The 26,807-nt window shown below is 42.2% G+C and overlaps 1 protein-coding gene across 1 annotated transcript; it reads right to left on the reverse strand.

Annotated features, from left to right (window-relative positions):
- Positions 1-364: 364 nt before the first annotated feature.
- LOC124410946 (fez family zinc finger protein erm-like) lies at positions 365-25,024 on the reverse strand. Its single transcript, XM_046889696.1, has 2 exons — positions 24,974-25,024; positions 365-1,758 (listed from the first exon to the last, which is right to left on the reverse strand). Exon 2 carries the CDS (start codon positions 1,749-1,751, stop codon positions 597-599), a length of 1,155 nt encoding a protein of 384 aa, XP_046745652.1. The 5' UTR covers positions 1,752-1,758; positions 24,974-25,024; the 3' UTR covers positions 365-596.
- Between the last annotated feature and the right edge of the window lie 1,783 nt (positions 25,025-26,807).

Genomic DNA, 26,807 nt, shown 5'->3' on the forward strand with positions numbered 1-26,807 from the left:
CAGGTGTGTAGACTCGCGAGGAAATATAATATAAGTTGCTTCTATGTTTCTTTTCCTTTTTTTCTTTCTTTTGTCTCCTTTTCAATGTGAAATACCATGAAATGCGGATAATTGATGAACCATCGACAGTTTCGGTTAAGCAGTAACTGTATTATATAATGTTCGTTATACGGGTATCATATTATGATGATTAACTTGGTCATCTGTTTGATCTTTGGTCGATAATATTTGGTAGAATATTGAAAAAGTTTAATATTGACGATGATGATGATGATGATGATGATGATGATAATAATAATATGAAGAAATGATAATCACGTCGAGTGATGCTGGAGAACGTATTGGTTCAATAAAGTATGGCGGGTTGCTAAAGCTTGTGTAACGAGTAAAACGATCGTCGCTGTATTCGTTGTGGTGATGTAGGTATGCTATGGTTAGTGTATATGAGATTTGAAAACACACGTCCGGTTGTCAAGATTTATTTATCACTTTGACGCCTGGGCTAGTTGTCCGGAGTGATTTTGGTAGCAGGATGGAGGTCCGATGATCAGAGGAGGGCAGGCAGTCTTTCGCGTGCAGAACGCGTTTTGATTGGGTCACAACATCTTGTTTAGATGATAGGTCGTACTGCCTGGCGGTGGCAGGAGGAATGGATTAACATAATTGTGGCTGACGGGGCCGTGATGAATTTGCGAAAATGGCGTCTGCTGGTTCTGACTTTGTCCCGAGGCCCCGAGACCGACGTTTAGAACCGGGGACCCGGTTTCGTGTAGCTTCCGCATGTGCTTCTTCAGGTCAAAGTTCCGGCAGAAACCCTTGCCGCATATCTTGCAGGAGAATGGCTTTTTGTCGTTGTGGGTATGCATGTGGAACGTCAGGTTGTAAATCTGGTGAAAAGCCTTGTTGCAAATCGTGCACTTGTACGCCTTTTCGCCGCTGTGCGTCAGCTTGTGATTCTTGTAATTACCCTTCTGGTGGAAACCCTTGCCGCAAAATTCGCATATGAACGGTTTGTAGTTGGCGTGAATTCTCGTGTGCGTGTTCAGGGTCGAACTCCTGTTAAACGCCTTTCCGCACGTCTGACATTTGTGCGGCTTTTCCGCGGTGTGGATTATCTTGTGTCTGCAGAGGGTACTCGCCTGGCGGAAACCCTTGCCGCATATCTTACAGACAAATGGTCTGGCTCCCGTGTGGACCGGCATGTGTCTCGTAAGGTTGTAGTGAGCGTTGAACACCTTACCGCACTCGGGACACGTGAAGGTCTTCTGTTTGGTTCCTGAATTTACCTCACGCGGCGACGATGAGGTCTTCTTTCTCATTACGTCCTCCGGAGACGAGGCTGACGACGGTATCCTGGAGGATTCCGTAACCGGTGGTGGCGGCGTTTGGCTCCTTATCGCCGACGGCGTTGACGGCGTTGATCCGCCGGTCACCGACGGCGCTGGAAAAGCCCTGAGCAATGGACTCGGGTGGTAGTAAAGAAGGGGGTAGTGCTGGAGCAGGTTCTGGTGCCTTAGTGTCGGCACGTATTTCTTGAAGGCTGATTCTAAGTGCGCCGAATAAGACAGTGACGGCAGACCAGCCGTCGGCAGGTGCTGGGGGTGAGACGGCTCTGAGGTTGGCTTCTTGTCCGGTTCCATGATCTTTGCGATTGAAAATGTCAGGTTCCTCGGCGCTGGTGAGGTCGCCTGGTCCGCTGGCAGACTCGTTGGATTCTCCGTCGCCATCGTTCCGCTCGCAAAAGGTTGCATCGCCAATCTGGAAAGCGAAAAACGATGTTAGACGCTTTTATATACAGGGAACCGGCGCGGTGCGAGGCACACGGCTTGCTTGTTATGATTTTCTTCAAAGTGGGGAACCACTCGACTCTCCTCTGTAACTCGGAGCTCCACCCTTCGCGTACCGCCCATAAACACAAAAAGCTACGAAGTATTACTGCCGTGTTTTTATTTTCTGCGCATTTCTGTCCTTTATAATCCTCAGATTACTTATCAAACACCCAGTAGGGATTTGGAATTGAAAGGGCTGGTAGAGAGAGTCTCTCAATTCTCACGGAGAATGAATCGGATTGTTTATCTCCTAAAGAGCTGGACCCACATTACATCATGATCTGGTGTCCAATCTCGCAAATTGTTCATTGCCGTTACGGTTCTTAATGTTGCATTCGACCGGATTCAGGCCTGATTAACCACTGAGTGATATGTTGCGCTAATCTCTCCGAAGCCTTGATTGAGGTTAAGTGAGCCACCGAAAATCGGATGCATGGATCGTGCATGGATCTTGACGGTCTGGGAACACGTCCTCCTTCAGTCATCGCAACAGTCGGAGGATGGAGGGGTGATAGGTGTACATGTGAAAGGGAAAGGAGATACATGCCAGACTCTGAAGAGACCCGAGACCGCCCCTCTGGGTCTGAATGACTGAAGTTGGCCTCGGCACTTCTCGCTTGCTTCGCAAGTCCAAATATATAACGTCATTCGGAAAAGCAAACATTCCCGGGCTTTCTCCCGGTTTTTGTGTGCGATGTTCGCCAGTCAGTTTTATCCTTCTCACTTTATATACTTCTCGTTTCATTTAACGCTGACCATTTTGCATTTCATTCAAAACCACGTCGACCTACTTCTCTAGGTTGCTGCTCTTTGCAGAGCTTAAGAGGAAACGAACCTTGCAACGTTCACGAAGACACTGAGGATTAACGATCGTACGAAGTACAGAGTATCTAGTGGCAATGAGATATAAGATTTCATGACATTTCCTGGCTTACAAGACGAAAATAGATACGTTTCAGGACTTGTTTCAACCTAACTTTACCAACAAACTCACATTCTTTTTGTATTGAGACGAATAAAAAAAGAAGTGAAGACTTTTCGACGCATGTCTAATTGCCGAAACAGTCAGTCCAGTGAGCGCAGTGATACGTCTGGATGATGTCGTGAGCATCGTTCTACACGCTTGCCTGGTCAGAGTTGAATGGTAATTAGAGCTAGATACGTGAGCATAACCGACAATACGCCGCTGTCCCGTGTCAGTCAATTGTATATCTGCAACAAAATGGCCCCCTTTACATCCGCCATGTTGGTTAGATTGAATTAAATTGGTGGGATTGGCTACAGCGGTTGTACGTGGTCCCGGATTGCTTGGTCGGCTTGTTAAATACTTTAACAATGTAACGCCTGGCCCCCCTCTTGTATATACCTTATACCAAAAGCCCCTCGATATAAAGGGCGGGAAAGAAAGCAGAAAAGTAGAGAGAGAGAGAGAAAAAAAACGAACGAACGAACGAACGAACGAACGAACGAGGGAGAAAGAACGATCTTACGCATGTATATCTGGGACTTTTTCAACATGGGGACAGACAAGCTTGCGCAGTGTTGCAAGCTTTTTCTACGGGGTTCCGGGATCGGGAATTCATTCCTCCCTTCCCACTTCGCCGCTCTCCTCGCTTATACCGCTGCCACATAATCACGGGCCTTTGTTGTTCCCATTCAGTCGACGGTTGCGTTTGTTCGCCACTTCTATGGCGAACGTGCAGCCAACATACGTGCGTCTATAACATTCACGCGGGATCTAGTCTTAGAAACTAGAAAAAGCGGCGTTCAGGGGTTGCAGCGCAGTTGAATTCTGACCATCAGGTTCAAATTTACCCGCCTCGGAAACTCCTGGAATCGGATAACTGTCCTCGTGTCCCTGGATATTCGATTTTTGAAATACTGACCGTTGGTTCGCATGGCGGGAAATTCGAATCGTGCTGATTTGATTTGTTCGCATTGTTTCGTTGTTCCCGCTACTATTAGGCGGCATTTTACTGTCGCTCTAGGATGGGTGGCTGGCTACGGAACATATGTCAAGTGGTTCGCGCCTCCGTCACGATTCTCTACTTTTATACACACACATGGACGCGAACGTCACCCCCGATTTCAAGCAAGAGAAGCGGGCGAATTCAGCTCCATCAAGGGGGAAGCGAGCAGCCCTTTTTGTGAGGGACCGAGCTCATGATGCCCCGCGGGAATCACTGTCGACAGGCTAGTATATACACCCAGTCTACGTTTACCTATATGTATGTACGTACATCGCAGTCTGTATGGGACGGTGAAATTAATTGACTGGAAACACGAATCCGGTTCCCGCCTCATCGCGCGGCTTGGCCACGTTTGACCATATACAGAATAAATTGTAACGTTATTATACTTGTAACCTCGCGTAAAACGAGTATCTCAATTTTTTTTCTTTTGTTTTTATTTACTGTTCATCGATGAAAGAAAGTGTATTACAAGTTTCCGATCAAACTGTCGTAGTGTCTCACATATTTCGTGGACAATGTTACACTTTTAGTTGGATACTTAACCGCTAAGAAACTTAGCGTATTGTGTTTTTTTTTTTTTCTGATAGGAGGAATCTAACGAGAAATGGGAAGAAAATCATTTTCAAAATCGTTTCCCTAATTTCGTCCAACCGTGGTATTAAATTTATATTGTTATCGCCATGCACCGTGAGTTTAACTGCTAGGTATGGTAATCGTGGGTAACTAAAAGCGACGAGTTTACGGTCGCCGTCTAGTTCTAAGCAATATTATGCTGCTTTAGGTTAATTAATATGCACACAGGGTCGTCGGCAGTTAACGTTATACGAATCGACAACTTGTGACCACTAAAGTACTACAAGTAGTAAAAAGAAGAATGCAGTTTACAAGAAAAACGACGATGGTCAAGAAATGTTAGCTATTTCCTCTTGACGTCGATTTTCAAGTTTAATGCCAAATTATTACCGGAATATAAGTGTGTTCTTTGTAATGAAGAAATGGAGTTGTTTTCTTTGTTTTTTTTTATTTACAGTCAATAAGGTTAAGTGTGGAAATTCAAATGAAACGTTTTCACGTATACCGCGTCAGCGATAGACTTTACTTTAGCGGGTGGAGGAAAGATGATGAGTATTTGCCCGTAACGTGATACACCTTCGTGCCTCTTGTCATCAACGAAATCCATCAAGAACCTGATGGAGCACCACGTTGTTACAGTAGAAGCGTATGGGAGTACCGTTTAAACTTTTCGTATACCATTACCGATGGTTCACGTTCAACGATCCAATCTGGATTCCTCGATTTCTGCATGCATGCAGGGAACAAGTGCCAGTGAGTGAGTAACCGAACACTTGAGGATCTAAAAGAGGATCTAGAAATCTAGAGAACTTGAAATGGCTTTGCAAATTTACTTAGCTACTAATTACAAGTTGTTCCACCACTACTTTTACCGCCACTGTTTATACTCATTTTCGCTAATTATCTCTCCTACTTCAATGTCAGGCTCTCTTGATTCCTAACACATTTGTAGGATGTTCTTTTATCCATTTCTCATATCGATAAATCAACGTCCGGTCAAAGATTTGTTCGGTAAAGTCTTCCTTAATTTTCTTGCGTTACAATTGCACAAGTGTCTAAAAAAAAGTTCATCTTTACAATTACTAAGTATACTGAGAAATTACAACGAAAAATTCCTTGGCGCTGTTGTTAAGAACTTCTCAAGATTGAAAGTCTTAAAGTTGATTCAGGAGATAACCGATTCGCTTATAATCCGTCAAATGAAAAATGAAGAGAATCAGCACACAACAACAGTGAGTTCTGAAGCTAGTTCGCGTGTTAAAAGCACATCAATTATTCTTTCAAGAGGAAGTGAACTGTGCGCGTTGTATCTATGATATCTTTTAACCGTGATGGTCGGTATTCTCTGGGCATGGATAAGAATTATTTTAATTTCAATTCATACCCGAAAATGCAGTTCAACTACGTATGAATATTGGAGGTCCGTTAAATTACAATTAGTTAGAGAATCGCCAGAGTGTCCGGCTTGGCTCCAAACCAAATGGTGGCCAATTTAATGGCCAAATTCATTACACCCATTATCAGGTACAGTGTATTATAAAAGCTTTAAATATTGTAGGAGCCACGATTTTGTATTGCCAATGCTGACGTTTGCTGAACGGTTGACACATAATTAGCATCATGGTCCAAAGAAGGTGCGATCTGAAGATGACAGGAGGCACAATAACTCACGGCAGGCGCCCCAACTTGCTTGCTTACAGACACCCGCCCGAGGACCAAAACTCTCCCGACAAATCTATCAACCCCTGCCCCAAGGCTCCTGAACACCCGGGATTGTCTCGGCAACTCGTAAACGGGTTTGAAATTCGCCGGCAGAAGTTTATTCGCGTTTTGTTTTGTTTTTGATTTTTTAACCCCTTTTCCTTTCTGCTTTACTTTTTAATGGAAAACCACCGCGAAGTTCGGCGATTCTATATAGTTAAACCGATTCCTAACTTCTCGGAATTTCTATATACAATACTGGGAGAAGTTCTGACAAGTCCAAAAGACGGGTGAACAACGAAGCGTTTCATGGATTAGGATTAGGGAAGGCTCGGGCACTTCTAGAATTTTTGAAGTAGTATTAGGGCTTCGATTCACAGGGAAAATGAGTTCTAGTCTGTTTTCTGAGATGCTGTGACTAACTGAGAGAGTGCAAGTTGATCAATTCTACAGGGCATCGAGTCCCCGCCTTTCTACATAAACTTTGGGCAAAAGTGGTGAGCGGAAACAAGGCGGCGAGATGAAATTAGTTTAAGGAGTAATTTAAAGTTAATTGGAAGCCAGTTTCTCAGATTAATTCCTTTCGTTCCTTCCTCTCTCGCTCTCGCGACTTCTTTATCCCTTCTCTGAGAGCTGTTTGAGCCACGTCCTGATCATCGTCACGTTATAGGTAAATTTTAGAAAAATAGTGAAATTTTTCAAAACTAACAATATGCAAGAACCAACGAACCTCGGGTTATTACAATCACAGCAAAAATTATAGTTAATCTCTTATTTCTTACCAATTCTATCAGACTTTGAACTTGTAATTTTCATCTAAAAATCGAGTCCTAGCATGCGGAAAAAATTCTTCTTCTACCGCACACGATCCAAAACGACCCTCCATATACAGCACCGTCAGTGAGCACCAATTCAAATGGTACCTCCTATAACGGTGACAGAGATTTCCGCACGTTGATCGGGGATTCCCGGGGAGTTTCAGTCTGCGGGGGATCCACAGCTGCGAGGCCTTTCGTTTCGCCTATGGTTTCCTCTTCGCGGGGGGTGAGAGGGAGGGAAGGGACTCGTTATCAACAGGCATTCAAGGGACACGACCTCCGAACCCTGGCGATCATCCAGAATCTTGTTTCGCGAAATTGTTTATTTAATAATAAGCGCTGATTTAGTTTCTGATTATCGAAACAATATTGACCTCTTGCATAATATTCATCTGTGCGAAATTTGGAACTAACCGGAGCCGAGTGACCTTAAGTATCTATGCAGTTTAAGTCAAGTTTCTCTCAGTGTAGTTTCTTGATGTTTAAAAAGTTTACAATCTGACGCATAATTCGACGCCACTTATAACGTGTTTCACGTCAAGTACACACATATGCGCTTATGATTTTTATTTGAAAAGGCCGCGGTGCTCGTTAGAGGTTAAATTCGAAACCGTTCGCACACGCCCAGCACGTCGCCTGCTGCAGCCTTCTGTCCTCAGCCAGTTCTTGTATAATAACCTCGTTTATACGTTGATGTGTGCCTGCCTGCAGTCGTTTCTACAATGCGAAACGAAACGTGCCTCTGATGGTAACTCGACACCATTTAGCTACCGAAATAATAATAATAATGATATAAACGTACTAATGGCGGGAAGGACAAAAAGTCAGCGAATCAAACAATCGACTTGGGTTCTTTGCAGTTTGGCACTCCGAGTCGTTTACTAATACCGAAAAGAAACGTCAAAGTACAAACATATCCTTGATTCAAAGTTGTCCAGCTGGAAGGTAACTCGATCGATAATATTTACCGACATTTAAATGTCAAGTGAAAATATCATCGATAGCTGCACGAAGAAGATTATGGATAATAAGTTTTTCGAAATTGTCTACACTGTGAAAAAAAATGCAGTGTGGACTTCTGTACAATAAGTTTTTTTTCTATCCAAAAGTATTTAATGTCAATCTAATGCTACTTGTCGTCAATCTAACACTATCAGCTAACGTTCTTGGCTGATATTTGATAGCATTCTCATGAGAGCGAATCGAGCAAACAGTCTTTGGCATGATCTCAAGATCCCAGGTGATGTCTGGCCCCATTCCCATTCCCATTCCCATTCCCATTCCCCCTTTCCATTTGCCGGCACCATGGCCAGATACAAGCGGTACCAGTTGAGCAGCTGATCGGAAGTCGAATGACAGGGCGTCGTAAAGACATGCCGACAATATACGCATGCGTATAATAATAGTGATAATAATAATAATAATAATAATAATAATAATAATAATATAATCGTGAATAAAAACTCGAAGAATTCATCTCGGTGAAACAAGCTGCACGGGGGATAAGAAGCGATAAGTATAAGTGAGAGCTCTGGTAGCCACTCCGCCTCCGCGATCTAAACAATGCTGGTCGGTTGTGTTGAAGAAGAGGCGCATCTTGAGGAGCTAGGGGCGCGTGCGCCGTCGGCAATGTTCCAGAATCGCCACTTCCGGTCTCATTCAAATATCGCCTTACGTTCTTGGCGTGCACCACCACCACCACCACTACCACCACTACCACGACTCTGCAATACTTCACTCGTCCGAAGGCCAAAGAAACGATCATCATGCATGGTATGAATTTGATACCACCGGATATGCCTGGCATGCCGCCTACTTCCAGTGGCTCCTTTCTACGTCTTGGTTCGGGGCGGAGGACCCCTTGGCTAATACCTCTCATCCTGCAGGTATAGAACAATATCTTCGCCACTTCGCTTAATACACACTGTCGTATAGCTGCCAACGTCGCAACGTCTTTCCTTCGTTCTTATTGATGCACTCTGCACATTATACTCGTGTAAGAGGATACCGGCAGACGGACGCGTGCCAGGCGTGCGTCTCCTTCTCTTCTGCTTTATGCCTGCAGCCAACTTCGAAGGAGAGTTTGGGGGCTGGTAGGTGAGACGACGTCTGTATTGTTGATCCAGTCGAGTGGGATTTCAAAGTCTCGATCAATTATCGTTTTTCTATACCTACTCGAAATATCCATAGCAGCATAACAAATCTTTCAACTTCTGCCAATCACAAGTTAAATTTTTGTTTATAGGTTATCTTTCTTTTTTATAAACCGTGCTAACGATTCCGAGAATCAAAGTTCACATCGTATGACGTCATATCCGCCATCTTATTACGCAAATCCGAGTTCATGTTGCACATTAGTGTAAAATTTGCATTATAATTGGTGAGAAGTTTTCTGCTAATTTTACTTTACTTCACTACAATTATTACGAGCCTAAAGTCGTATGGAGTTGAAGCTCGGAACTTGAAGGTACGCGAACATTTTTAACAGTACAATCCCTTGAAAATGCTCGAAATTAGGTACGTCTATGGCCACAGACTGCAAGTTATAACTTCCAGTAGAGATGAGTATAAATTTTTCCAAACAAGGCACGCTTTAATCCTAGTAACCAATTCATAAAATCCGCAAAAACGATGACGTAAGTTGAGGTCAAAGAAAAGTAAGTCTCTGCACAGAGTTGAAAGTTGTGATACAAACATTGCACACTGTCCTCCGAATTTTCTTCACGCGGTGAAGTCAGCCTTATGATCGAGAGAAATCGTGGGCATACGGGCGCGAGAGTATGAATTGGTTCTTTATCAGATATTGATGTGTGTGCTCCATTTAGGGGCTGCGTGCAGTCTATTACCTCGCCGATCCGCATTGATAGGCACGTCAAATACGGCATCCGTACACATGGATTCGAATATAAACACGAGCAGCCTCGACGTCACGTGTATTCATTGCACAACGTCCCACCACCACCACCACCACCACCACCACTACCCTCCACCCTCCACCTAAACTCTCTCCTTTCGCCCTCACTCCACTCCCCGTCAAGAGCCAATAGCAGCTACGAATGTTGATTGGCTGGCTGATAGCCGTAGTTGCACACGGTGATCGGGTGATGAATGCCTTCCAAGATTGGAATCAAGCCTTCCGCGAGCACCAACCAAGGCAACGTCAACCGCTTGCAACTTCGGAGGAACCACGAGCTTGATAAGAATGTCCACAGACATTGAACTGGGCGGTGAGCCCATAGTGGTCAGAATTCTTCTAAAGTACTTTACACGCGACTGTTATAACGAAAAATTGATAATGACACTATGAGACACTACAATCCATACTTTAATCTGGCTTGTTTCAACCTTGTCATCACTCATCATGTAGAAGGTAAGTGTTCCAGTTATTGACACGTTCAGACCTAATTATTGACCAAAGTTATAAATTTCCTGTAGAAATTGTGTAAATCTCGACGACTGAAACTAATCCCTACATAGTTAGATGCTACAAATAAAAATTTGTGTAATTTTAGAACTAAGGATCAAACAGAGATGCAATCCAAAACAAGGCCAGTCATTGGAACAGGGTCAATAACTGGTACCCAGACTTACCTTACTGCCAATGTCGATGGATTGCCGATCGGCTCCTCGACGATGCAACATAACGTGCAGCCTAGCCTAGATTCTCGACCCACGAACCATACGTACCCTCTCGGCGCCATAAGTACACCAATCGACAAAGGCGCTAAGGGCAAAGTGTCGGAAGTCTTGTTCGGCGGTTGCCAGCTGCCGCCCCCAGGGTTATACCCTTACCCTGCGGTACGTGGCTCTAGCCTGCTGATGCCATGCCATCTCTTAGCACGACGGGTGCCTCGGACGGCTGAATACCCTTCGGGGTTTCTCTCGCGTCCCCGCCTCCATCACCGCCTCGATTCCAACCCGGGTAAGCCCTGCTCGCGCTTTCCTTCCTCTTTATTCCAATCTACACCGTCGACTCTATCTGCGCCAAACGAAGCCGAAAATACATTATACACGTTGGGGCTTTCACCCGAAATTAAGTCGTGCCTCTACCACCTTGTTCACAACCCTCGCGACTCGGAACTCAGGCAGGTTCATATTGTGTATTCGGAACATTTTTCACTGACTAAATTCGCAATTGTTCAATTGGCGGGATAGTGGGAGGAACGGGGTGAGTTTCTTCATATCCTTATTTAATTGCCTCTGTCTTCTTTCCCGCCAAACCGTTGTAGTGATTGGTTAACACACCAGCGATAGACACGTGGCCGGAAGCCGGTGTTCGCTTGCAGCGGTTCCGGTCCTGTGGGATGAATAGCACATCTCGTCGTATCGTATTTGATCGCTGTTTAAAATTATACTTGTGTAGTATGTGCGCCTCGCATATGTGTGTGTGTGTGTGTGTGTGTGTGTGTGGAGCTGGCTGCCTGAGCTATTGTCCCATATTTCATTATGTTGTGTATATAGAACGGAGTATCGTATGTCGCGAATATAAGTGAACGACGACTGCTTTTAATCGTGATAACACTTTTAGCCAGTCGTATATATAAGAATCTTGGATCTTGATCTGAAAGCAATGATCGTGCGCTCGAGTTTAACGATCATTACCGATTTGACAGATCTATTATCGGTGCGCAGTGATTACGGTTTGAAAATAAGGGAGGGGGGTTGGGCTGATGAACTGCTATTATATAAAACGGGAATTGAGCGGTGATTCGGAGGTTTATTTAGCGGGAAATCATGCCTTTCGAGTTAAACACGATGAGGGAGTGAAGACGTAGGGTGGATATATTGGTTTTATTATATGCGAAAACTCAGTACAATTATAAACCCAGCTGGTATAGTGATTGAGGTGGAAAAAAAACTTTCTCTTTTTCTTCTTTTGCAGATTTTTTCACCCCGCTTTCCCGGATGTAATTTCTGCCCGAGACTCCATCACATATATCGTCGAAGTGGAATTTTCAACGCCGTAGGCCTGCGCCTTGATGCATCTGCGCCTCCCCACAGCTTGATAATATGTTAAGGTTCACGGAGGAACCGGCGCAGTTCCGTTCCCTGCTCCAACTGTCTTCTTATCAGACCTCGAGCCCCGGGGGACAGGCTAATTTCTTTCGAGGCCCAACGTACGTCGGGCCTGCTTATCGTTGGCTATCGATCTTATTAAGTGAGCAATGCACATGCCACTCCTGGAGTTGGGGGTGGTGCTTACTGGTACAAGCTTCTCCGCTTCCTCGCGGTTCATACATATGCAGGCTGTTGGTGGAGGCCAGCCGACAACCGACCGGACCCTTGCACCTGCCTCGGTGCTCATTGCTCACTCCTCACTGCACAACGACGCTGCTTTTATATACCTAACGCTGTATGGTGGTGATATTCAATTTTCAAACTTCAGACAACTCCTATTGCTGCTGCTGCTGCTGGTGTTTCTGCTGATGCAGGTTTAATACCGAATATGCAAAACTCCCACGACATTTGTTCAACGATGTGCGGACTACTTCATGTTTATGAATTATCATTCCTCGGTGTCTCGTGTATATGATCAGAAACTGAATATTCAACCGTGTAGCCAGTGAATGAATTGTCTATTCTGTTATATATAGGTATAAGCAGCACTTTGATCAAGCATATTGATAGGTACGATGTTGAAAAAGATATCTCATGAGGAATTCTAATGCCGTATGGAGAAAATGAGTAAAACGAAAGGCACCGGAAAGTTACGAAATATAAAATGTACAAGGCACACGATGAAGAAGAAGAGATTCATAGATCAGTTTCAACTTTCGTCTACCTAAAGAAAATGCAAGAGCTTGGAAGGTTGATCCTTGACAAAAAGAAATCTCGAAGTTTCGAAACACCCTGGAATAGATATTTTCATAAGCCTTCTGAAAAAAGGATTCAAAAACAAAATGTATTTGGTGATGTGATCGAGTATTAATATCCATACCAAGGTTGCATGGGATTAAGCAAACATGTGATGCTTCTTTTGAAAAGCACTCAATTTAGTCGAAGAGCCGAGAGAGCAGGAGAGGTGAACATGGGGAGGAAGAAAATGATGAGCAGTAGCGAGAGGCGAGCTATTCTATCTGATAGCCGAGCCTTGATTGATATCAGAGCTTTAGCTTGAGCTTTAGGGTAGCCGTCGGGGTGCCAAGTACTGGAAGGGGTTCATCCCGCTAGATGAGGGAGGAGGTTTTTGCTCGGGCCATCGAGCTAGAGGTTTTCCTCAGGGATTACCAGCTAGTGTGGGTGTACCCACTGCGCACCGTTTAGTATTACGGTAGTACCAACCAAAGTTTATACTACACAGTACCTACGGTATCTGTCCTCGGCGAACACCAGCTGAATACTCCTGCATGTAGTGGTGGTACATGTTTAATTATAATCTAATATTTAAAAGGCAATTTCACGGCTTGTTTACCGTACCCCTAACCTTAGGTACCTACGTCACTCTATTCCCATACACCCCCATAACAGTACCTCTATACCTACTGTCGATATCCGTCGACGAGTTTTACCCACGATAGAATCTATACGGGAATATTTCGACTGGCATGCATGGTCAGTTATTGTCCGTTTTTTTATTACCCTCATGTTGCATTTTAAACGCTGGCCATTTCCGGGTATGAGACTCGTGAACCATTACTTCCGCGTAAAAGTGCAAGCTGGATACATGCATGGTTCGAGTATCTCGATAACGTGATAATTTTTATTGTTAGAACAACGATGTAACGTTGAGAGGGATAAACCGGTGCAGGACCTAAGATTTGATAAGCCTCTTAGCAACACGTTGACAGATGGATTTAGCGGGGAATAAATAATAACGAGTTGACGCGTGGCCCAGCGCTAGGGCCGATGGAGAAGTTCGATTGTACAGGGCATGCCAGGGTTCTAAGTGGCATAAACATGCCATGTTATTTTTTTATTATTTCAGGTAGAGATAGAGCCCAGACCATTACGATTAATCTCTTCGTGTTGATTCATTCCACTTAATTTATACGTAAATTATACCCAAACGACTCGACTGCGTGTTGTGTCGAATCACACACACACACACGCACGCACGCGCAACCGGAATAATATTACACCTTCTCTAGTATCTATATCTCTCTTTACCCGACGGCTGGTATGTATCATGCCACCACCATGTGTGTCCATGTACAAAAGCCTGGCCAATGCATGTGAGTGTGTAACGTAAGTACGGTCCACCTCCATGCTCGATGAATAACTATGAACTTCCTGTTTGATTCCAATTTATTTTCACCCCTCCAACTTGGCACCCCCACCTACCTGAGCCTTGCAGCTCGTACCTTAGTCAGACTGCTAACCTGATTCAACGATTAGGCGCCATTTCCTTATCGAAACAATGTTTTTTCAATTTTCTTTGTTTCACTTAACCACCCACCCAACCACCCTGCTGCGCAACCTCCACGTCGAATTGTTGAAATTTGATGATCCATGATGACATGATCATCAGATATTCCAAGAGTTGATCAATTTCTTCATGAAATCATAAGTATCTGATGCTTCTATCTGCTCGGTTCATCGTTGCGGTTTACTTTGTTTCAGGTAGGAAACACCAGGCATCGAGGTGACTGGGGTTCTACAAAAACATTTTCTCACGTCCACATACGAAGTCAATGAAGGGTCATCGCCATTAGCAGATAAACTCACTCTGGCTACGTACGTATCATCTCTTCCGACTACTTTCCTGCTTTGTACATGTATAGGTGTAATCCGGAATGGCTTTGATGTCATTGACGCCAGTGGACGGGCTGTGAGATCTCCTTATCCGATTCACATCTCTCAGAGGTCCTTTGACGCCTCTGATGCCTCTGGTGTCCATTCTGTCACCGACCTGCTGTGTGTTTCAACGACCAGTTTTGCATTCAGTTTACTTTACCACACATCGTCGTCCAGCTCCTGGCAAGGACGACGAAACGTGTCGCCCACCGAATCATGTCAAGTAGCCGCTATGGTATGATGTATAAAGTGTGATGAAGAGTGTAGGACGACGCTTTTTAATCACACTTTGCAACTTGCACTAGGCCACGAAGCATGAAACGAGGAAGAGATGCTGATTTCAGATTTTTTTTTTTTTTTTTCAGGGGTGGATTTAAGCCATCTTTTTTCTCGATCCCTTTTTTCAACATTTTTTATTTGTACCTCGTGTCCGTATATACGTATGTAATTTTTGGTGAGCTCAACGACGTGTGGCGCTGTAGCTGTAGTGTGAAGTATGTAATTAAGAAAATTAATTATCACATCACAATTAGTCATGCACGTGTGGTAAAAATGGAACTCGGTAGGTACAAGCCAAAAACTAACTATCGCACTGTGAGATCTTAGAAATGTCTACGAGATAACGCATCAGCTATTATACCGAGACAAGACGACAATGGAAATATTACTTCCGGCTGTCTAAAATACCCCGGTTTATACGCGAACATACTCTTGCGACTAATGTACGTAGGTGCATAGACAGGAAATTCCTCTGCTGTTAATTTGCTTGACGAATCCTTAAATTCTATTAGGTATCTGGTATATAATGGGTGACAGGTACTAATCGCTTGTCACACCTTTTCTTATCCTAAATATCGGTATAAGTTACAATATTCACGTTTTTCAAAATAATGGTTACAGAGAAGTGAGTCTTCTCTGACCAAAAATAAAGAAAAAAGAAAAATAAATAAATTTAGCCAAACCTTGTATGAGTTTTATGAAAAATGAACGATTTCAAATATCTTTTGTTCAGCCACGTATCATCGAAAGGCGAATTTCTCTTTCTCGCACTTTACTGAACGTGAATTATGGCACGGTGTAAATCGTCACTTCGTAGTCACGTGAAGGTGCAGCCGTTCGTCAAGTATGTAAACATGTATATGAATATACATACGTATACGTATAGTATACAGCTACCGTGTTGCACGCTAAGAAAAGAGCAATCGTTTAATAATACATCATAATCTTCGTAGCGTGACTAGCTAAACGAAAGCCAAGCCTGCAGCGTCACTTATACCATGAGCTCTATGTTTATATCATTCATTCGGTTATTATTTTATGAATGGGCGAGGCGACTCCCGTTACGAGATCTTAACAGCGGATATAAACTGCTTTTTCTTATCACCCGATCATCTCGACAACTAACGAGATCGTATTCCCATTTCACCCCGCAAGTGTACCGATTTCACAATTCTCAGAATATCAATAATATATCCGTCAAGGATTACCGAAAAAGTTTAGTAATTTTCAAACAGCATCAAGACGACCGTCCGTTTGCTAAAATTGCGGTAAACGAAGTGCCAACTGGCGGTGGCGTCGTGAAATAAAATGGCCGTTATTTTTCGGCGAGACGTGATTGGCTGTACAGCTTTGATCAGCTTTAATTCGAAAACTATGCAAAGCCGAATTTTTGTCGGTGATGAGAAATCGTTTAGTTTCTTCGACAGGAATGCAATTGGCTCATTGAATAATACACAGGGTGAACTTATAACCTATACGAGTACACGAAGTGTGAAGAAATCATTTAAAATTCTTCTAGATAAGCGCGCTACTGCACGAATAGAAATTATCGTTGTCGTAAATCTTCGGTGTCACATTATGTTGTGTGAATTATGACAGGGTAGATTAGTTTGCGCAACCCTTAAGACCGGTCGACGGGACGTACAGGTGCATTTTATCGACTGCCCGCCTAACCTAACCTAACCTAACTTAACCTAACCTAGCCTATCCTAACCTATCTCGGTCCAACGAACGTATCTACCTGCACACTACAAATTACTCGAACCTGGCACCTCCGTCGGGCGTAATAATACCGGTAAATGCATTTTACGCATTTTATTACTACGGCGTCTGTTTTATTTACCTTATATGTACACAGGTATATATGTGTAGATGTATATTTTTCACCCTGCACGCGTTACTGGGGAATAAAGTTCACCGAGGGGACTTAAACGCCGCTCGTGCTACTCGACACTGAACATAAAAAAGAAAGAAAAAAAAAAAAACAGAAAAACAAGAGAACCAATGCGTGGGACGTTCCCCTATAAAGCCAAGTAGACTCCACCATGCAGCAGCAGGAAATCAGGCATAGAATTCAATCTTTAAGAATTGGACAAATTGGTTATGTTTAAAAAAAATCAACTTTCTTCAATATTGATGATTCCGTTTTTTTTTCCTTCTTCTTTCACCTGATCAAATCGCTGGAAAATCGACGCCCAAGCATGTAGGTATTAAGTCAAGGTATAAATTTATATGGGTATTATGTAAGAAAGGGTGTTCCGGAACGTGTTTTTGATGGGCGTGCATACGCACTGTATGTGTATAAGTAACATCTGCCGTTTAGTTCGTGGGTCGCTTGAGTCGAGGGATTAGTTCTCTGTTAAGAGTAATTATTGTTTTAGTTGATGGCCCGCGGTGGTTGTACGTATCTATAAATGTGTATGAATGTAGTATAAACCCTGGAGTTTAACTGCAGCGCACGGGTTTGTTAATATTCAACCGACGACTAATTTCGGGCCTATCAATCCCCAGATAATTCGAATGGGACATATAAATACTTGAAGGTGTGACACTTTCGGTTTTAAGATCTTAGATAACAGCGTCACGCCGTCGCCTCACGGCTAACCGCGCTGCACGAAATTCTTTAGGCCTCAACGCCGGGGTGTGTCTCAAGTACCTGCGTAAATCTATATCTTATATCTATGCACAATGTCGTCTTTATACCGTATAATTTACAACTATTTTCTATAGACTAGAATATCGAAAAACACGACTGCGTGCTGAATTGTATATTATAAAATTATTATTATTTTTTTATTTTTTTTATTTCACAAGTGACGTATACTTTCGTTGACGAATATAATATCATGCGATATACAATTTTGACAGGTGATTTGTATTTTGGAATTTAAGCATAATAGAAAATTGTGTAAAGTAATTGAAGGAAAGTGTTACACATTCGCATGGATTGCTGAAGTTTATATTTAACTTGTAATCTGGGTAATGGAAAAAAAGAAAAATTACCGAATCAAGGTGCCAACGCGTCTGTATAGAGTCTGGGAATAATTATACCGCTGATTACGCTATCGTCGTTTGATCTGTCTAATTCTTATTTAGATATTTTTAGCATTCACGTATAGCTGCCGCTTTTATCGCTGAGGTTGCAAAGCGTTCACCCCTATAGATTTTGCAAAGAGATTTGCGTGAATAGTGGACAGAAATAGATTTTTAGAATACATAATTAGAAGCGAAAAAAATTTGTGGTCTTGAAATAAAAAACAACGATATCCTTTATTTATTCTTATATTTTGAAATTGAATTTCCAGACTCGTTTTCGACACTTTCAATTTTGCTTTGATTGAATATATTTCTTACAAAAATATTGGAAAATGTTTTCATTACCTCAAAGCCTGGTTGTCGGCGCCATTTTATCACTAGATAACCTAAGTTTTTAATTTTAATGGAGGGAAATCGTAATTCTTGGGCTTTCCAATTACACATGTCACATAAAGTAATTAAATATAATCAATAATCTACCTGTTCTACTATCCACACGCAGAAATACACGGTCAACGGTCATCTGCGGTCAGTCTGGTTGTATTAGTTCGATTTTCGTCCACCAGATGACGCATTGCAAAGTGACAATCCCGATAGAGTGAATAAAGCAAGTCCTACGGTAACGCATGAAATACTGAAAATTCGCTCTCAAGAATGGATGAAAACTTGTGAGAAATTATCAGACTCTAGATTATCAGCCTGAATAAGCTGAAGAGGCGTGAGGTATAATAAGAGCAAGGTAACCGCATGCGGAGGAGAAAATCGCGAAGGCAGGCACGCAAGGTGGGTATAATCAGAAATGAAATCGTCGTATTTTCAACGGTACAGCGTATACGACAAGACAGTTCAGACAGGCAGGTCTCAACCACCTTTGACCTACACCTCTCACAATCAGCATCGTGTGTATAATCAGAGAGAAAAGGTGCCGCGCTGCGACGCCCTCGGCTGATTCCGAGCGAACCGTTCGTACGTAGGTTCGTACATACATATAGCAGCTAATCTTGGTCTGCTATCTCCAGCCGGGAATTGCTAATGGTTGAAGACTGGCTGCGGGGAAACGCTAGACGATCACTTATATACTCAGCGCGATTATTGTTCAGAGTTTGTAAGTCGAGGATATATAGAATCGCGGTGCTTTAAGGAATGGATTGGCGTCTCAGAATACAGAAGCGACCCCACGATACCAACGTTTCACCTTACACCAAAGGAATACTCAAGATTCTCCACCAACTTTTAACCAACAACTTGAGAACCTCACAACGCGTCGCGTGATCAACTCGAACGTCTAACTACACTTGCGTTTTGCAAGGCCTTGGGTTATAGGTCTGAACATATAGAATGAGAGGTACTCATTGACTGTGCACTTAAAATATCCGACTCGGTTTCGGTCACGGAAATATTTTGAAAGATTTTTGATTTTTTTTTTTTTTGTTTGGTTTTTATCACAAGAAACCAGATTCTGCAGATTGAAAGATTCGGAGATTAGGCGGAAGCGAAAAAACTGAAGGATAGAAGGTGGAGGATTTATTTGTCCAGAGATTAACCTCTCCTTTTGGAACTTTTGTACCCCGAAATGCATGGATCATCGGGAATGAAGTGATCCTCGTACGTTACATGTATAAACCATGTAGGAACGAGAAGAAGAGAAAAGGAAGGCAGCCGATGCGAATTTTCAATTTTTGCTCCCACTAATCTCTCTCCCCCTCTCGTTGCCCTTAGGATCGTTCTTCTTGATCAAATATTGGAACAGGATTTCTCGAACGGATATATACCCTGCACCGACGATTCTTGTACCTATACATCTCATGATCGTTTCTGCGGTATATAGAAAGAATATAATCGAAGAATACAGCCGTGCAGCTGAGCTAACCTCATGTATGCATTATGGAACACTTTGTGCCATTAAGTCTCAGCAGCGAATGTGTGCCTTTTATTTCAAGTTTTCTTTACGGATATTAGGCATGAAATAAATCATTCCATCGTTTAAACTTCTCCAAATTCGTTGTGCAGCAACAGAAATGAACAGGCCTTTCTTAAAATGTCAATTTTCGTTTCCTTTTTTCCAATGATGACCTTATACTCATCCTCAGTTATTCCACGTGTACAGTGGACTGTACAAAAATAATCGAATATTTTGTTTTCCAAAATTCAAGTCGAAAATATTGTTCCAAATGACGTAAAAAATATGCTGTCGCAAGTTTCAGCCCGAAATATTAATATTAGGAGCTGTAACTTGGACAGCATCTTTTTTACGTCATTTGGATCAATATTTTCGAATTGCTTTTTGAAAAATAAAATTTAATAAAAATGAGTCCAATACACAGTCCGAGTAACCATAACCTCTGTTGTATAAACGTAGACGTTTGAGCGGTATACCTCCTACGTGACCTCGCGAGGCTCTGAAGTGTCGACGATTTCTCAGGCTATCTTAAGTCTAGAACTTTTCTGACCGTAACTTGGGACTCCCTCAACCCCCCATCCTTACCTCCAGAACATTAGTGTCGCTGGGGAGCTTGTATTTAACACCAACACTCTACAAATAAAAGATAACAAACATACTCCTCAGTAGATACCTATGCTAATTCGTATACCCTAATGCCACCTTAACACTAGTTTCTGGCTAACTAATTTGACATTTCCTCAACTAGGCTCGACTCCATGGCGGCTGCTGCGCCAACGTCAAGGTGTCTGACCGTAGAAATTACACACCTTGATCCCTGTACGCCTCCTTACGGCATGGAACAACCTCTTCTTTTAATGTGGTACTCTTCTATTCAATTTTTTTTTTCTTTCTGAATTTGCGATTTTGACGCTGATCTCCTCGTGTAAGTAGGAATAATAGATACGAGTCCGGTGTCAGAATTACTCCATCACCCTCAGATTTTGAGTTTTATAAAAAATCTTGAAATGTTCGAGCCATTCGACGAGTGAATGTGTTAGGCAATAGTACTCAAAATCTGAGGTTGATGGGGCAATTCTGACGCCGAATTCGGATTCAGCATGACCAATGACAAAAAAATGATGGGTATGGTGGTGTAGTCCGTCGGACAAGACGCTTTTTCCTATTAATTATCGTTCATCTCTTCCTTCATAAGTGTCGTAGTAGTGACGATTGATTGATTCTTGTGTAAAAGAGACGCGGACCTCATACATTCCTGTAACCCGTCAACAAGCAACTGTTTCGACGTGGGTTGCGGTGCTATACTATCCAATCCAATTTACTCCTGTCCTGGTAAAGCAGCGAGGGGAAATCCCTATTCCCAGTCACCCCAGTGCGTTGGGAATCATCCAATCCCGACACTGTTTACAAAACACTGATTGGTTCAGTTTCGATTTTGCCCCCCCCCAAAAGTGTGACAAAAGGGAGGAGAGAAAAAAAGAGAAATGTAAGAAAAAAAATGTAATGACCGTTCATGAAATCGTTCGTCCGTTCACTTGTAATTAAAAAAATATGTACATAGAGTCGATTCATTTTTTACTGAATACGGGAAAAATTTAATTCTGACGGTGTGTTTCCTGCACTAGTCGGTAGATGGGAAAATTGCTCCCGAGAGAAAGAACTGATTGATATGGTTATTGGTTATGTATTCAGGATTTCAAGAATAATTCATTGCTCAGTTATTTGTATAAAGTTTTGTGAAAACGGAGTTGTAATTATTATATTATGTATACTTCATAAATTTTTCGTAACAAAATCGATAGATTAAAACACTCAACGGTATTTTTTTTTAACTGTGAAAAAAAAAAAAGTAAATCTGATGTCAGAAGAATATACGCGAGATTGTGTGCGAAAGTTTTTCTAAATATACAATCATTTCTGTTGCTCTTTCAAAAATGTAAATTACTCTAGGTAAATCAATTAATAAATCTTTACAATTGTTCATATAACACCGAACTAATCGAGTCGGTATAACACATTGAGAGTTATCGCCATGTATTCGGACAAATATTACTATATTCTTAGGTTATGTTACACATACAGAGCATACACGTATACGCATATTACAAGGGTATAATACAAGGCACTGCAGTTGGTATAGTGAATAACGTAAGTAGTAGCTTGTTATACACATGGAGTGTTTTGAGTCGTTAAAATAATAAAATTAGCGAACAATTAGTACTCGTTTTTCGGTTATAAGCATTGTTTTATATAAACAGGCCTATTGACCCGACTGGGGTAGGTTATACGGTATTATTTTCAAGTCTTTAAGTGGCCCGACTGCAGCCTTCCCTAACCCTGCCCATGCAGCATGCAATTGAGGATATTGAGAGGCTGATGTATAGCATAACCTATATCTCCCATACCTACAATATCTACGCACACGTTAAATTACTTCATGACTATGTGCATGGAGTATATCAATAATAGAGGGGGTCTCGCACCCGATAGATGGTAGGTAGGTATACGTTTTTCTTTTGTTTTCCATACACCGCATCATCATCTATACGTACGAAGCTAATTCTCCCATGGGGGGATATTTCAACGCAAAATTCAGAACCAACTCCCTTCTCCCTTCTCAGCTATACATATATATGAACACTTCTCGAAGCCTTTTTTTCCCAAACACTTATACTGTATATATATATATATATATATCCCAGGATATTGTAATAATTATTCATTAGCCCCAACTTTGATCGACGTTAATCTCGTTTGCTCAACTAATTGATAGATACTCTTATCTGATCGTATTTAGAGGGTATAATAATAACTGCCCCTCATAGTTTTTATTTATACTTAGATAATCGCGATTGCAGGCAACTTCAGGTATATCAACACACTTACATCTTGTATAACAAATGTCTTCAGTTCTGTTGCGTAACGAACAGCGACGGTAGCTTGGCTCTGGTACCTAAAACCCCGACGGCCCGGTGATTGTCGGTTTTTTTTTTTTTTTTGTGTTTTCATTTTTTATTTATTTTTTTAGCGCCAACTATCCTAAGTACCGTGATTTTAAGCCCAGGGGGCTTATTACGGTTTTTTACTTTTCACATTTCCCACCATCCAAGCAATAAGTCTGATCGATTTGCAAAGTTTAGTAAACTAATCAAAATGGTGGAATATGTGAAAAGTGAAAAACCGTAACAAACTCCCAGGCGTTGTTTGTTTGCTTTCATCGACTTCGTTTGCTTCCAAATTGATCAAGCGCGACGTCATCGCAAACTATAAATCCTTGCACCTCATCGCGACCGTCGCTTGGACAACTTGATTTGCTCGAGATAATTGCACTGTTGAACACAGTCAAACAAAGATCGAAGTGATCGTTATACCAAATCCAAAGAGTGATATATTTCTCTCAGATTCTCTTGAAAATGTTAATTTAAGGATTCAGGAGTTACTTGATCAGGTATACAGTGCATGAAATGAGACAAGCATAGATCAACTTTCGATCATTCCATGTATCATACCGACTTTTATTCGTACGGATAATTGAACAATTTCAGTTGGTTAAACGAATATTCGTATTGAAAACAAGTATTAGACAAAACAACAAAAAATATTAGATATTGGAAATTGAAGATATTGTATGAAAAAATCATACAACGGTTGAACCGATCAATTATGAGAGCCTGATTCTAACCGCTATTTACAGTTAAACCGATGATTTTACGCCAATTATTTATAACGTCATAACCCGTTATAGTTTTTGGACGTTGCGATCGAAATGGAGTGAAAACGAAAGTCTGTTGCACAGTTTCCAGGATCGATTTATCATCATTCTATCGCGAAAATGTTATCATCGTCCGATTGTTTCCTACTTTTGTTTCACTCAATCGCACGTGTATACCTGTGCAAAATTATATAATGCAGGTAGTAAAATCTGAAATTTTCGCGGACGTGTTTTAATCCGTTTAAATAATGGAATTCGGTCGAGTTGTTGGGTTAAAAACGTATAAAGTATGCGGGAGGCGTTCGTCGTTCGAAGGTTATCTCCGGTTTATGCTCGGACGGGCGTCGACAGCCCTTCTCGCGTTTTATCAAAGCAGCCATAGCCGCGGAAGCCACCCTACATCCTACAAATACGCCGCAAATCTCTGTTAATAATCCACTTAAATAATCCAGCTAATTGCGCTAAGCTCGTAAAAACCATCAGCAGCACCCCCGCTGTCGGTATTAATCGGTATTATTAATCATTCCTTATTCCGAGTTAGCGTATAACCTATAATGTTGACGTCAGTAACACTTTCTTTTGTTCTTGATACAAGAGACAAGAGACTTGATTCTCCATAGATTTCGTCGTCAAGTATAAAGTACCTACCTATAAATGTCTGATTCACATCTATCAGCTATTATCGATTAAGTTAAATCGCTTCCTTAGTTGGATTATCAGGTATTCAGTTGAGCAATTTAAAACCTAAGTTGGCAGCACACGCTTGTCCAGATTTCCTAGTCTTTTTTGTGTTCAGTGGTTGAGACACCGACTGTGTGTGCAATATGTGTTCGGCTTGTGAACAAGAAGTATTTTTCTTTCCTTTGTTATATTAAACTGGTTGTAATAAATAATTCTTTTTTTAATCACTTCTTTATTCGAGCAGACCTCTAACCTTGAATGTGCGCCGTATAATTCAACGGTCAATTACTGCTCAATATATAAGTATTATAGGTAGGCATGATTCCTTCGAGTTCACCTATAATCTACCAGCGTCATTTTCAAATTTACAAGGCAGTTTGATTTCATCCTTAATCGCTGCGCCGCGGTCTGAACTGAATTGCAGCGATAAAGATCAACAATTTGCGTAATTAATACTCATGGGCTTCTCAAGAAGAGCGCTGCTTAATCACCTCGCGTAGGTTCTCCTGTTGCGGAATGATTAATTGATACTCGGAATAGTTGGCATGTCCATTTCACTTGAAGAATTATCTCACTTCCTGCTTTTAACAACGCTGGTATAATATATAAGGTTCTAGGAGAGTAAGAAGACCGCGCATTAGAACAATGAAACGGAATTTTTATAATTGAATATACTTTTTTACCTATTTTTATAACCGTTTTCTGGTTTGTATACAAGCATATAATGACTTACTTACTTTAATATTCAGTGATGTTAGATCGTTTGCAGGAATTCGCTTGCTCTCTCTCTCTCCCTCTGTCTCTTTTTCTCTTTCTCTCTTTCAGTTCAATTATGTTCCGATGTTATACCTTATTTAGTATAGATACGCACAATTTTAATTTCACAACACTTTAAATACGCATGTTATTATTATATCATTGTTGTTGTTGTTGTTGTTGTTGTTGTTGTTATTATTATCATTATTAAAATTATTGTCTACAGTATGATATCTCATCGATAAAACAAACAATGTTATATACGTATTTTAATATACTTATAATGAATGTTGTACGTAAAAAAAGTTATGATTACACACTGACACGGTATTTTAATATTGTGATATTGATACACCTGTAATGTGTGAATAATAAAAATCGGTATCTTCGCCATCGAGAATCCCAACCGAATAACTTATCAACCGCATGGTGGTCGTCTCTTACTTCTGGGTTAGCCAAACACAGATTAAAAAAGTATTGAAAAAAAAAGCAGAAAGTAAATAAACGCAAATGAAATTGTAAAATTTAATCGAGAACACAAAAAGGTTCGTTTTCAAGTTGGATATTGTTCTCAGAATACGACGCAGTCGCGACCCGCCGCGTGTACAACCCGCGACGTTGGTTGTGCTTAACTTGCGCCCGTCGAGCTGGTATTACAATGTTTTTAGACCGAGAAAAGAAGTGGCTGGCCTGCCGTGTGACGTAGATACCCGAAGCTCCCGAGGTTCACGCGCCACGAGCAACACGACCGGCTCCCCAAGCGAGCGATGGGGGCGGGGACGTGGGCGTGGCCAAAGTCAACCCCCGAGGCCACGCCCACTCGCTATAGCCAACTTGAAACTTCTACCCGCGGCGCGAGATTCATACCGAAGAAATATTTCCACCAATATCTTCTCGCTGATGCAAAAAGAGCTAGATTTCTGCATGTACCGTATTCAATTAATGATTCCAATGATTATGGGAATCAAGAGCAAGATAAGAAGAATATGAAAAAGAAAAAACAGCACGGTCAGACTTTTTGAGAATGTACAATGTTGTATTCGGTTTTTAAAAAAATATCCGAAGAGTCTGAAACACTTGGAAAATTTACTCGCAATATTTAACGGAGTATTTCATCGATCGATGGAGTGTGATTAAGGTAGGTAACAAAAGACGGTGTGGTAAGAAAAAAGCACTGCTGTAGAGTCGTAATTCAGCGTCGCTCGTTTCTTCATTCCTCGGTGCGAAGGGGGGTGGAAATGGGCGTGGCCTTTGCTGACGGGGCGGCGACTAAGGGTGGGTGACGAATGGTCAGCTTGGATTTGCCCGGTGCCGGTAATCAAGTTGCGTGGATCAAACGGGGACTCGGGGCTGCTGGCCAATCGGCGGGGTTGAAGACTAGCCGGTTTTTGGGGGGGAGGCGGGGCCTGAGCGAGAAGCTCCCGCCGGTTGTTTGAGACGACGCGAAAAGCCCGAAAAGCCGGAACCCGCCTCGCACGTCTCCCTCCCTCTCTCCCCCGGCTTTGGGCTGGTAAAGACGGACCGCAACGGGAAACGGGAGAGAGACGACGGCTACGCGACGTCGTCGTCAGATCATGCCAAACACTAGCACTTGGTGGTTAGCGCTACGCTGAACACTCGTGTTCCTGGCATGAGAAACTGACGAACGACCTCCCCCACTATCGTCGTGTATATGTATATATGTATATATGTATATACTCGAAACTCCACCACTTCGAACTCGGCTAACCTCTGACGAGGGCCTATGGCGACCGACCCACCCATCCACCCATCCACCCACCCCCGACGGTCTAGCCTCCCGCGCTTTCTCACCTC

The sequence above is a fragment of the Diprion similis genome, chromosome 10 (genome assembly GCF_021155765.1).
Source record: "Diprion similis isolate iyDipSimi1 chromosome 10, iyDipSimi1.1, whole genome shotgun sequence".
Classification (NCBI taxonomy): Eukaryota; Metazoa; Arthropoda; class Insecta; order Hymenoptera; family Diprionidae; genus Diprion; species Diprion similis.